Here is a 13765-nt window from a genome sequence, read left to right as displayed (position 1 = left end):
TCGCGATATACCGAGTAATAGTCCATTAATAATAATAATAATAATAATGAACGGTCAAATGCGTTTTTCTCTTTCGCGGATTCCGTGTATTTTATAATATCTAATCGATACACCTAAAATGCAAAGTTACCGTCAACGTTCCGAATTCGAATGGTATGCTCTTCCCCAGCTGATCTCTTATATCTATTTCGATCGTACGGAAACTCGTTCGCCGCAGCGCGATGTATTGCGCGAGCGAAAAATGCTTTATCTGAGTGGATGCAAACGGATAATCGTTTCGTGCATCGTGCGCGACTATTCGAAGAAGAGGCGATTGTACATCGCCCGTAATATAAGGTTCGCAAATGTCGCAGTAGACGAAAAGTTTGTCTGGAATACCTCGCAACAAACTAGCTGGTATGTCGGCTATTATATAGTCGTCACCCGTGAGTACAAAAGGAAATTTTGGAAAAGCAATGCTCGAAGAAGGAGGAATGTCAGGATTGTAGTAGATCGGTAGTAGATCGTTCGAACTTCCACAGCGTGAATCAAAACCGAGCATACGACAAAGCTTGTCGGAAAAATGCACATGATGTTCCATATCGCATTTCCTCTCTTTGCAGGAAAGTCTCATAACAACTTTACCACCAGCTTTTAATTCCCAAACGACATGGGCTTTTACGGGTTTGCACGCGTCATTCATTGTCTCTATAATATCGCGTACGCTCGAATAAACGCCTGGTGATACTTCGACATCCGCATGAGAAAACGCATCGATGCTCTTATTAATATCGATAAATTTTATTGTTCCTTCTCCAGGGCGTATATGTAAAAAGCTACACGGAAACTGGATCTCCGTGAGCGCTACTTCCCAACGACCGCTTAAGTCTATACGCTGAGGTAATTCGGTGGTGAAACACGTTGTTTTATTTTCCGGAAAGTAGCGCATGCTACTATTACTCGGGAGGATTATGTGAAATTCTTCCCCTCTCATTTTGATATTAAACTCGAGGCTGATATCCAAGAATCGAATTTAGAAGGATATCCCCGCCAACTAACTAGTAATTGTTTATTGTCGCCCCGTCCCTTGGTTTTTATCACGCGGTCTACGATAAATTCTCCCTCTCGTAAGTCTTTAATAACTTGCGTTAATTCCTGCTCGTAAAAAATCCCGTCTATAACCTCGCCCTGTAAATCGCTTAGTTCGTATACAGGAGGTCTTCTCCATTCGAGAACGCGATGAATTCGAAATATTTCTTCACTCCATCCCGCCTCGTATCCTTTCTCAAACGCTGCTTTTGCTCTACTAATGCGTACGAGCTCGCCCGCTCTGTATTTACACTTTTGTTTGCGCCCGCGATTTTTTCTTCCTTCAGCATCTTCGGCATTGATATTCCAACGTCGATTCATATTTTCTCGCGCGATACGCGCATTTTCCAACGTAACGATCGCTGGTTGCATTTTAATGCTAGAATGACGAGTATGATTGTAAGCGTGAACAATATCCTGCAAAATATCGATATAACGGCGAGTATTTTTATGTGTAAAATAGCGCCACATCCTCTCCTTAAGTGTTCTGTTGAAACGTTCGACTATAGCTGCTTTGATATCGGGATTTCGCGCTACACGAAATCGGATGTTTTTTTCTTTTAAGAATTTTTGTACAGCGCTCGCGATAAATTCTTTACCTTTGTCGGTTTGTAGGTAAACGGGTAAACGTTTTTTGTTTCTCGAGAATATGTTTTGAAAGGCCTTTATCACGCACGTCGAAGTTTTATCGCGCAAAGGTTCTACCCAAGCAAATTTGCTAAGTACATCGATAACCACCAGTAGATAGGAATATCCGTCGTTATAACTCTTAAGATTACGAAGATCGATTAAATCAGCCTCCCATAAATCATCGATATTTGTCACGTTATAATGTAAACGCGGAAATTTTCGTCGTACTGGACGATGCAGCGTGTACGCGTCTTGCGATTTAAGCCAGTCGACAACCTCGTTACGCGAGAAATTCGGCTTAGCCGCTCGTGATAAATTGACCGTCGCTGAATAACCCGCGTAGTGCGAAGGATCGTAATATAATTTTTCGAGTTCCATCTTATTAGAATTTGCTCCAACCGAATAAACCTCTTGCTTTCTTCGTCGGGGAATTCTCGTCCTTACTTGCTAATGTTTTATCGGCCTCATCCTCATCCTCATCGGCAGATATAAATATCGTATCTCCTTCGGATACAACCGTCTCGTTTAACCTGCTCCGTGAACGACGAGTTTTCGGAGTGGAAGTAACAGCTGCTAATTCGCTGCTTTTAATACGACGAGCTATTTTGCCTACGTGTAAAAAACTACGATTTCCTATGAGACTGGAAGGTGTGTTTATGTCCTGCAGTAATCGCGCAAACTGAACTCTTCCGATTGCTTTTACTGTTTTTCTCTCGCGTATCGCGTCATTTATGAGATCGCTAATATTCGAACCCGTTACAACCGCACCGTTTATAGTCACGAGTCCTTGTCTATCCCAACCGATCTTTGACGACGGAGCATCGAGTAAATATTTCAATAGCGTGTGAGCTTTGTAGCGATAAGTTTTCGGCACACTTTCGATTATATTTTTAATCATTTCCGCCGATTGATCGCGCTTTTTTCCGAAACTATTAGCGTCACCTCCTCCTCCATCTTCAACGCTACTAATTAAAGTACGCGTAAATTCTTCGGTATCGTCATCTTCCAAGTACATGTCCTCGTCTTGCTCAGTTTTATCATCGGCGTCGCCGTTTAAAGCCCCACGCGAATCTTTGCGAAAACGCTTTTTTGCATCCCGAACAAAGTAAAGATAACGTTGAAGTACTTCTTTATACATTTTCCATCTTTCACCCACGTCGGCGGGAGTCGAGAGATTGAGAATACGACACATCTCCGCATCGAGTCGCGATAAAGGGGTTCCCGGTGTCCGTACAGATTTATTATTATCATTTTCCGTATTATTAACATTTTCCGACTGTTGATTTTGCTGCTGCTGCTGCTGCATTCGTTGCATTTTTTCGAGATTTTCCGTAGAAATTAAAACCATTTTTTTAGCCTTTTCCATTTTTAATACTTTTCCAAATATTATTATTTTTCCTCACAAAGAATATAAAGAATTGTATTTCTTTTCACTCGCCGATAATTCGTGATAATAAAGCTCCGAGTATAGGGCCGATAATATAGGGTAAAAATCCTCCGCGTTGTACCAATAGTTTTCTTTTAGTCTTCAAATTACCCCGCTTTGCCGCGATGCGCCGTAAAGTCGTTTTATGCTTGGACAAGCGCTTTTTTTCGCTAGATTCGAGTGGTACGTTACCTTCGAGCGTATTGAAAATACACTCCTGAATACACTTTACAAATTTATTGTCGGCATCGCGTAAGAACGCCGCTCTTTGATTTTTTTTCAAATAGCATAGAGTTTTTAAGAAACACAGGTTCTTCTCTCCGATGCAACGTTTTGCAGTCTTTATTGCGCTATTCGGTAAATTCCTCGCTGTCGCTGTCGATGATGTTTTGTTAGTGTCTGCTTTTTTCACCATTGCGTCGTAATCGCACAACTACAACTCGCGGCTGCGAATACCTTTCTTTTATACGCTTCCGGCTCTAATGACAGATTTACGTGGTATGTAGACGTAATGTAGAGTATCCTCCGGAAAGATACACGTGCGAAATCGGTATTCGTCTGGAGTCGATTGTTTCAAATCGAGCAATAAATATCCATGCGGCTTCGAGGTAGCGTCGTAGTACGCTTCTTCCATAAATTTTGGATCGTCGGGATATACCTGACGCGCTAAATGACGAATTTGCGCACGATCGCGCGGATTTTTGAAAACTACTATATAATTCGCGTTGAGAGATATGTCGCGCTGTCCACGTCCCTGATGGAAAAGATTTTGCGAAATGAGTATAACGCTGAGATTCTTATGATGACTTCCTTTCGTAAATAGATCCACGATAGCGTCGCACGAAGACGATTCCCTCATAAGATCGTCGATTATCACCAATTTCGGAGAAAGCGCATCGTTAGAATAATCCTCCGGACGCGGTAACCCTTCGCGAAATTCGATTATATTTTTCCTCGATTTTATTAAAGCATTATCGCTATATTTGCTCTCGCTTTTCTCTTCTTCTCTCTCTCCCGTGTCGCAATGTAAGCACTGATACGCATCTTGCCACTCAGCGTAATAAAATAAAATTCTCTCGAATCGGACATCGGACATGCGGGATAAATGTCGAAGAAATGTTTTCACGAAAATTGTTTTCCCGCATCCCGTAGGACCGCAGACGATCGACGTCCAAGGATGTTTCCAGCGCACGTCCATTACACAAAATAATCGATTTCGCGTTTAGGAACAATCTCATAAATAAAAAAGTAAACGACGATATTTAACAACAATAATCTAAGAAAGAAAAAAATGCGCATGCTCCTCGAATATTATACAGGAATGTAAGAAGAAAATAAGCTTATTCGCGTGGGGCCCCATCCGCGCCGGCCACGTGCTCGCGCTAGCGTTCTCTGTTACGCGTGCGAGCGGAAAGCACCGCTGATTAGATGATACACGACGCGCGACCGCGAGTAAGCGTATTCGCGCGAGGGTAAGCTCGCATCGGCGACTTTCGCGAGCACCAACGCTAATGAGCTTATAATTGATTCTCCATATACGCTTATAGTAAAAATAAAATGCTTAAATTCTGGAAAATATATTTTAAATCGATGTATCGCCTAAATTACAAAATACCTGTACATACTCGTATTTTATGAATCAACCGATAGCTGACTCAGACAAACACTATCCCCCCGTGATATAATAATAATATCTAGAGATTCTTAAAACCCTAAACACACGTTAAAAAACTAGAGACTTTCAATAAAATAATCTCATCTTAAGATAACCGTCAATGGTTTTCATTTTAAAATAACCCCGCTATATTTGCAATAGTGATTAAGAAAACAATTCTGTTTCCAAATAATTTAGGAAGATATGGAAAATCTTTCTCACCTTGAATCTACCCTAGCGAAACCCTCATCCTAAATCCTCAACCTATTTTTTTTCTCATGCTGAAACAGCATATATACCGTATCGACTAAGAAATCTGATAAGATTTCACATTTTTTTTTTTAAATTAAACATTCAGATATACCTCCGCCCGTAATATCTATAAATTTATCATTCGAATCTTCCTTAATAAAACATCCCCTAAATATTTTTCCCGTGGTGAATCACTCGAGATATAGCTTAGAGAAAATTTTTAGAAGTTTCTAGAAACGTTTATAGAAGTTTCTCGGTATTTTTCTTTGATTATTGTAAAATATTTTGTTTGAATACGCATTTATGCTCACTTCTGCCCATATTATTTCCCCCCACTCTTTTTGCTTAGATTTTTTTTTTAGGTGGGAGAAGCAGTAATATAAGCGCGAGGACAAACCGTGTATTCATTCGAATTTCGTCGTTAACAGAAGTTAAGTCTCGAGCGAAGAAGAAAAATTCTACGCAAATACGCTAACGTTGTTGTTGTGATTATTTTTTGCACAGTACATTTTTCGAGTTTGTTTCGAGTGGTTAATAGTAATGGCCGGAACGACCGAAATAGCCAGTTTTGTGAAATCCTCGCATGTTTGCGATATTAAGGAGCCGGGAAATGGAGACAATAAAATCGGCAACGGTGGAAGAAACCGACATTTGTTGCTATCAACAACATACGGACTTAATTCATCCTTCACTAAGAAGATACAAGTGGGATTGCAATCGACGAAGGAAGACTGTTTTGTTCCAATTGTTAAATTAACGAGCAATAATGCCGATGGGATTTGTCTCGACTCCGACACGTGGCAGCAATTTCAATCCTGCATGGAACATATGAGACAGTATTTGAACGACGATCAAAAAAGAACGGGAGGAATAAATCCGATTATTATTAACAATATCACCATCAACTTTACCAGCGCTTATGGCTCGAGGGCTATTCTAGTGGCATACAAGGAAACCAACGAATATTCCGCGAGTAATGTCGAGAAGGAAGAACAACCTCCGTCGAAGAAACGAAAAACTTATAACACCGCTATCGTGATGCAGAAAGTTACTTTCCTCGGCTTGGAAAATATTATAAAATGCATAGATACGCATTTGTCGCAATTAATTAATATCGTTGATACTGTCAATACATGTGCTAACTATATAATAAACGAAATAGAATTAAAACTTCCCTCATCGTACATAGATTGCGAAATTATAAAACTCACAATTAAAGGAAATTATGAACAAATCGAACAAAGTGTTCGAACTCAAATTAATAATTTAACATTTTTAGATGTATATTTCAGCATTATATTTGTAGAGATACTTTCGCTTAAATTTAATGAAATTTCTCGTGCGATTTTACAAAAACGAAAATTTTATGAAAACCAATAAATAAATGTACATCGATAAAATATAATAAATAACATAACAAGTTTTTCTTAAAAAAAAATTCACAGAGTACTTTTTACTACGTTTTCAACATATTTCCCGATATCTCCTTCTGTCCTTTACTGCGAACACGCAGCAACACGTCGTGTATTATTATTATTATTAGCATTAAACGTGTATTTTTTCTTATAAAGAAACAAATAATTTTAAAAATGTATTATATTCGAGCAATAGCTATGGTCGACGCAAAATAAAAATCTTTGACAAATAAAATAATTACAAATTTTTTTTTATTACGCCTAGTTTTTAAGAAATCATATGCGTAAACCATTACTTAATTAAGGTAATTAGCAAAATGTTTAGCGTCAGTTGCTTTCTCGAAAAACAAAATAAGAAATGAAATAGATTATTCGCGCTACGGTGAAAAATATAATTACAATACGGTATATACGACTACAAGAAATTTCAAACTTCTACATTTTTTATGGACTTCTCCGTGCGCTGATAAAGGTTTGTTTGATTTTCCTTTTTGAGTGGGGAGGAAAATATATAAAATGGACAACGCTTAACCGAATATAAGCATTTTCGAGATTTTCTTTGCCCGAGGAAACTTGTACGATTTTCACGCGCGTGTTATTCCTTTAAGAAAAAAATGGCGTGTAATAAAAATTTGATATCGAGTTGTGCAAAGTTGGCTGCGAGTTTATCTCCAAAGATAAATTCCGCGAGCTACATTTCCAAATTAACGGAAACAAGTGAACATAATTACAGCGTATTTTCGAATTTCGCGTGTGCCTGCTCCGATACATTGCTTGCGATTTTATATAAATTGGGGCATTTCGGCGGCGACGCGAAATTACTAAATATTGCCGGCGAAATAATTAGTGCACGAAGAGCTTTGAGCGAAGATGAAAAATATGAAGAAGAGGAAGATGTAGGTGGACATATAACCTACCTACTTCGAAACTACAGTAGGATCCAGTCGACGGGTAATTATTTTACTTATTTTATTTATTTTTGCTTTCAAAGAAAAAATACGAAAAATCGCGATTATAAAGTTAAATATTTAATTACTAATTAATCACAGGAAACAATAATCTCGCGAGAACAGCGATAGTGCGACCTTCACGTAGACGCCGCGCAGAGGAAGAACCCGAGGCAGGTCCTTCGCGTAAGTTTTGCACGTAATGAAAACGAGTGCTAATTTTTCTCGGATAGAATGTTCGGTAGTAATAAAAATAATCAATACTAATAAAAAATATTCTACATTTCAGGAAGACCGCGATTACTCGAGCAAAATCCGGCGATTCCCGTTGTCGTTCTTGACGACGACGACGACGACGAGGAAAGCATGAACGCTGACGACATCACATATGCAATCAGTAGCCCTGATAGCGAAGTGTTCTCGCCGGGTAAAGATGATGATTATGTAAAAAATAGGCTAAAACGAAAATTCAAATATAAAAATAATTTTAGAACTGTTTTAAATTTTGTTTCTATAATATTAAATATTCGAATCTTGAAATATTATTAGAATTTCCGCGAGAGATGGAGGAGCGCGAGAGAGTCGAGATTAACGAAGAAGAGCCAGAAGAGAGTGGGGAAGAAGAAGAAGAAGTGCAGGAAGAGGAAGAAGTGATAGTGCTGGAAGAAGAAGAAGAAGAAGAAGAAGAGACTGTGAGAGAGGAAGAAGAGGAAAATATATACGCTCCCTCCAGAGAAGGTAACTTTAATAATTTATTTCTCGATATATTTTTATGCTCGAATTTAATCCAAATTCTTAATTTTTCTTTAGAAACTCGTCGCTGGGGGATTAGCTATTCCCCAGAATATTAGTAGCGGAATAAAAAACAACAAATATTGCTAAAAAGGTGAGATTATTTCGTTGTATTATAATATTTATAGTACGGATTACATTCGAGTATAAAAATATTAAAATAATAAAAATAACAAAAATAGTATTTATAATTTATACGGTTTTTTTTTAACAGTACAATACGGAGGTGGTGTTGACGGCCAACAAAATTCTGCGCTCTCCCACACCAATGAGGAAGAAGAAGCGGAAGAGGATGAGACTGAGGGGGAGGTAGCCGAGTTACCCCGCTCGGAAAATATTTCATCCGAGACCGAGGAGGGTGAAGAGGACGAGGAGGAGGAGCATGAGTACCAGCAGCAACAACAACAGCAACAACAACAACAGCAACATCAGCAGCAGCAGCAACAACTTCACCAACAGGTCGGAAATAATAATTTTAATTTTGTAAATTTAATATCGGAAAATGCGCGACAATTTAGAAGATTCCGGGTAATCGGTAGAGAAGCGAGTTTCGCGATACGTCCGTTGACTGAAGGCAACGATATATATCACTCGTTAGAAAACGCGTTTCGCGAAATTCACGCGTATGCGTTAAATTCATGTGAACCGGACGATTACGTAGGATTATCGTTTGATTCGCCGAATTTATCGCATGGTCCTGCGGGTATATCTTTTCGTCCGGCGCGTGATTTGAGTTACGAGGACATTTGGAGACTTGTGAGTTCGTTAGCACAGAGCGCCGGTGGTCTCGATATCGCCGACCAATTTAACATACGGGTTTATAATGTCTCGATGCCTTCGGGTCGCGGTCGCGTCACGTTAACACGGGAGGATGTCGCGAAACGTTCGATAGTCGAAATTAATAATTCCGATAACCTGTGCTTCCCTCGAGCTCTCGTAGTAGCTCAAACTTATAGCGAGCGCGGTAATATCCGTACGGGTGAGCTGCATGAGAAATGGAACGCAATAAGATATCAGCATTCTTCGTTACAACGCGAATGTGCATTGCAATTAACGAGAAATGCCGGTGTCGCAATACCGGAAGAGGGTTGTGGAATTCGTGAAATCGAACGTTTCCAGCGTTATTTCGCCGCCGACAATATCGCGATTATTGTGTATAATTTTAATACTTTCGGTCGCGGCGAAAAACCGATGTATGACGGTGCCGAAATACTCGCTTCTCTCGGACGCGAGTCCTCGCGGCGATTAAATATCATGTATTACGAGGATTCGCGACATTATAATCCTATTTTAAATTTAAAAGCCGCCGCTGGTACTCGCGATTATTGCGTAGCGTGTAATGTAGGCTTCCGAAACGATAGACCCAATAGTCACCGGTGCTTAAATAAATGCCCGCGATGCTTATCCGCACCACCGTGCGATTCCACTTACGCCGAAATAAAATGCGACGCGTGCAATCGGCTATTTTACGGTGCAAGGTGTTTCGAGCGTCATCGTAGCGAGAAATCGTACGACGGTAGAACACGCGCTAATGTTTGTAGCATCGTGCGATTTTGCGATAGTTGCGGGCGTAACGTTAAATCGAATTTAAAACACGAATGCGGCGTTTCTTATTGCAAATTATGCCGTTCACAACAACCGCGCAATCATATGTGTTATATGCAACCTCTTCGACAACGTGTCGATATTTCCTCTGCCGGGCCATCTTCATCAGCGATGGTACCGGATGAGGTAGATATATCTAGCACGAGAGAAGAAGAAGCACGGAACATATGTGATAACGCGGAAAAGAACGAACGTGCATATGAACGCGGAAAGGGACGTGTGGCTTTCGTATTTTACGATTTCGAAACGCGGCAGGACGAGACGGTCGAAGGAACGGGAAATATAAAAAAACATATTCCGACGCTATGCATCGCGCAACAGATTTGTGAAGCATGCGTGGGGGAAAATAACATGCCCGTGTGGTGCCGTTGGTGCGGAGTGCGAGAGTTCGTATTTCAACGCGATCCGGTTAAACAGTTTGTAGATTTCGTTACGCGTCCGGTAAAATATTTTAAACACATAATTTGTATAGCGCATAATGCGAAAGCGTTCGACGCGCAATTTATTTTGAAATATATCGTGGAAAATTGTAGGGATATTGAACCGAAAGTAATTTTAAACGGCACAAAAATTATTCTTTTAACCGCGGGACATACAAAATTCATCGATAGCGTTAATTATATGCCGATGCGCTTATCCGAATTACCTAAGGCTTTCGGGCTAAAGGATACTGAGGATAAGGGCATTTTTCCGCATTTATTTAATACTATCGAAAATCAAACGTACGTCGGACCGTTACCCGATGTACAATATTATTCTCCGGATAACATGAAATCGCAAGAGCGCGAACGCTTTCTCACATGGCATACCGAAATGAGGGAAAAAAATGCCGTGTTCGACTTCCAACGCGAGATAGTGCGCTATTGTCGTAACGATGTTGATATTCTTCGACGAGCGTGCGTAGCGTTTAGAAAAATTTTCCTAGATCGCGGAAATGTATGCCCGTTCGAGGAATGTACAACTATTGCTTCGACCTGCATGACGGTTTTCCGGAAAAACTTTTTGCAAGCCGATACGATAGGCATTATTCCTACGGGGGGATACAGATGCGCGAGCAATCATTCGCGTAAAGCCTTACAATGGCTGATATGGATGGAGCGCGAACTCGACCGCCGTATAAATCACGCGGGGCGTGCGCGGGAATATCGCACGATCGAGGGTACGCTCGTCGATGGTTATTTCGAAACGTCTGTTGCGGGAAAGACGCAGCGTCACGTGTTGCAATTTCACGGTTGCTTTTGGCACGGATGTCCAACTTGTTTCCCTGTAAATCGCGATAAAGCGCTTTCGTCGGGGGAGGATCGCGGAGATACATTAAATTCGCGATATGAACGAACTCTCGCAGTTTCATGGCGCCTTCGTCAGCGGGGATACATAGTGTCGGAAAAGTGGGAGTGCGCCTTCGACCAAGAAATGCGCGACAATCGTGTAATGTATGATTTTCTCGCGAACCATCCGATGGTAGAAACACCACCGCTCGATCCTCGCGACGCGTTTTTCGGTGGGCGTACGGGAAATATCGCAACTCAATACGAAGTCACAGGTACGGAGAAAATACGCTACGTCGACGTATGCTCATTATACCCGTTTGTATTGAAGACGGGCGCTTTTCCGATCGGTCATCCGGAAATTTACGTCGGCGATGAATGTAGCGCGTTAGTCGGAAGGTCACCGAATTATAATTTCGACTCGCTCGAAGGCCTCATACGCTGTAGAGTACTCCCTCCTCGTGATTTATTTCACCCCGTACTTCCGCATCGCGTACGAGGAAAATTACTCTTCGCGTTATGTCGTAGTTGCTGCGAAACATTTTCTCAGACACCGTGCACTCATAATGATAGCGAGCGTGAATTCGAGGGTACCTGGGTAACCTGCGAATTACGCAAGGCCGTCGAGAAAGGTTATCTCGTAACGTCGGTAAGCGAAATTTGGCAATATAGAGTTAGCCAATACGATCGCGCGTCGCGGCAAGGTGGATTGTTCGCCGAATATATTAATACGTTTTTACAGCTTAAACAGGAAGCCAGTGGTTGGCCGAGCGAATGCAGGGAAAACGACGATGAGGCAAAAGAGCGATACTTGAGGGAATATGAAAAAACTGAGGGTATCGTTCTTGATAAGCGAAACATCGCGCGGAATCCTGGTTTACGCTCGGTTGCGAAACTATGCTTAAATTCATTCTGGGGAAAATTCGGCCAACGATCCAATTTGCCGACTACCGAAATCGTAAAAACACAACAACGTTTCACGACATTACTAACGAGCGCCGAATACGAGATAACCGACATATTACCCGTGAATGACGAGGTAATGTATGTTTCGTGGCGACTGCGACAAGAGGCTCTCGTTCCCTCGCCGATAACAAACGTCGTGATAGCAGCGTATACGACTGCACTAGCGCGTTTAAAATTGTACGAGTACCTAGAACGTTTAGATCGTCGTGTATTATATTACGATACGGATTCGTGTATTTTTATAAGCACCGGTGATTCGAACGAATACATGCCGCCTACGGGAAATTTTCTAGGCGACATGACGGATGAACTCGAAAGCTACGGCCGCGGTAGCTATATCGAGGCGTTCGTGTCCGGGGGTCCGAAATTTTACGCCTACATCGTGCGAACACCGGAGGGTAATACTCACGAAACTTGTAAAGTTAAGGGTATTACTCTCAATTACGAGAACTCGCGACGAATTAATTTTAATGCTATAAAAAAGCTACTATTAGCGAGAGAAAAAGACACACAGGAAAACGAAGAAGAAGAAAATAACGAAACTTCGATAAATCTACGCTTTAATGCGATTCGACGTACGGCGTTTCATGAAATTGTTACGCGAAGTGAAACAAAAATATGTGCGCCGGTATTAGTAAAGCGTAGATTTATCAATAGCAGATATTCGCTACCATACGGATATGTGTCGGTATAACAATATTCTTATTTCTTGGGTGACTTTTCCTTTTTTAAATAAAAGTCGCGCATTTTCCGATTTTATTTTAAAAAATAGAATTATAAATATTGTAAGTAGCATAAGAAAAATGTAAAATTTATAACAATATAAATATAATTCTTCTTTGTATATATTTCTGTATATTAATAATAAGCAAAAATTTTATTAAAAAATGGCTGGTTTTGAAAAATATTAATAAATGTGAAAATTTTTTATCTTAATTCGTGTTTAATACTTTTAACTTTTCCCTTCTTCCTTTATAACACCCCCGCCTCGCGTTCAATCATCCGCATGTTCATCTTTTTACCTCTGTAGTGCAATGTAGTCTAATTATAATAATTATAATAATTATAATAATTATTGTCTCCTACTGAGATGCTTTGTCTCTTTTTCCGATAAAGTGCGTCATGAACCGTTCGAGCGGAGGGGACTTGTTTCGATATTCCATAGCGGGCCCCGAGATGGAGTGGGGAGGTAAGGATTGTTTCCTCGAGACATATACCGCCGGCTACCCTCCGAAAGTCGGTAGGTGGGGGGGTTCGTTCTGCCAAGACGTAGCGAGAGCGACTAAGGGCTAGGTAACGGGAATTTGACTCGGAACCCTATACAGGTGGGCCAGGGCTGGAGTGGGAGGAGGATTGCTTCTTCGAGTCTAGTACCGCGGAGGTAGGGAAATAAAAATTTGATAAATCGGCGACACAGCCGGCGTCGACCAATCGCAGCTCTGGGCCACTATGGTGCGAGCCAATCAAACTCTGGACCACTATGGTGCAAGCCAATCAAACTCTGGGCCACTATGGTGCAAGCCAATCAAAATCGAGACTTCGGGAGGTGGGGCATTGTTTCCACCAATCAGAACGCCTCCCTCCACTTCACCTGGCCACGCCCACGGCGCCAGGGGCCGAGTGGTGGGGGTTTGTTTTGACGCACCATAGTGGCCCATATCTACTCACATTTGTTCGATGCGCAAACACCAAGAGAATCATGTTTCCTCAATTTAATATCTCGATTTCAATTTCGCGACTTA

General features: G+C 41.1%; 3 protein-coding genes across 14 annotated transcripts in view; 1 reads left to right on the top strand and 2 right to left on the bottom strand.

Annotated features, from left to right (window-relative positions):
- Nmdar2 (glutamate ionotropic receptor NMDA type subunit 2) overlaps positions 1 to 13765 on the bottom strand; it is a 303165-nt gene that overhangs the window by 198239 nt on the left and 91161 nt on the right. The window lies entirely within an intron of this gene.
- On the bottom strand, positions 970 to 2076 carry LOC145970675 (uncharacterized). Its single transcript, XM_083097544.1, has 2 exons — positions 1668 to 2076; positions 970 to 1601 (listed from the first exon to the last, which is right to left on the bottom strand). The coding sequence occupies exons 1-2, from the start codon at positions 2074 to 2076 to the stop codon at positions 970 to 972; spliced, it is 1041 nt and encodes a 346-aa protein (XP_082953670.1).
- LOC145970674 (uncharacterized) lies at positions 7348 to 12717 on the top strand. Its single transcript, XM_083097543.1, has 4 exons — positions 7348 to 7578; positions 7682 to 7819; positions 7942 to 8130; positions 8399 to 12717. The coding sequence occupies exons 2-4, from the start codon at positions 7759 to 7761 to the stop codon at positions 12715 to 12717; spliced, it is 4569 nt and encodes a 1522-aa protein (XP_082953669.1). The 5' UTR covers positions 7348 to 7578; positions 7682 to 7758.

Source organism: Camponotus vicinus, unplaced genomic scaffold (assembly GCF_025532165.1).
Source record: "Camponotus vicinus isolate PSW18456_S1 unplaced genomic scaffold, iyCamVici1.0 SCAF_4, whole genome shotgun sequence".
In the NCBI taxonomy this organism is placed as follows: domain Eukaryota; kingdom Metazoa; phylum Arthropoda; class Insecta; order Hymenoptera; family Formicidae; genus Camponotus; species Camponotus vicinus.
Note: the sequence above shows the minus strand (reverse complement) of the source record. Positions and strands in the feature narration are given on the sequence as shown.

Bases quoted from the DNA above. Each gene is read 5' to 3' on its own strand.
- LOC145970675 (XM_083097544.1), bottom strand. From the start codon at position 2,076: ATGGAACTCGAAAAATTATATTACGATCCTTCGCACTACGCGGGTTAT. The intron at 1,602-1,667 runs GTAAAGAATTTA...GATTTCGTGTAG, and splicing joins TTACCTACAAACCGACAAAG to CGCGAAATCCCGATATCAAA.
- LOC145970674 (XM_083097543.1), top strand. From the start codon at position 7,759: ATGAACGCTGACGACATCACATATGCAATCAGTAGCCCTGATAGCGAA. The intron at 7,820-7,941 runs GTAAAGATGATG...AAATATTATTAG, and splicing joins TAGCGAAGTGTTCTCGCCGG to AATTTCCGCGAGAGATGGAG. The intron at 8,131-8,398 runs GTAACTTTAATA...TTTTTTTAACAG, and splicing joins ATACGCTCCCTCCAGAGAAG to TACAATACGGAGGTGGTGTT.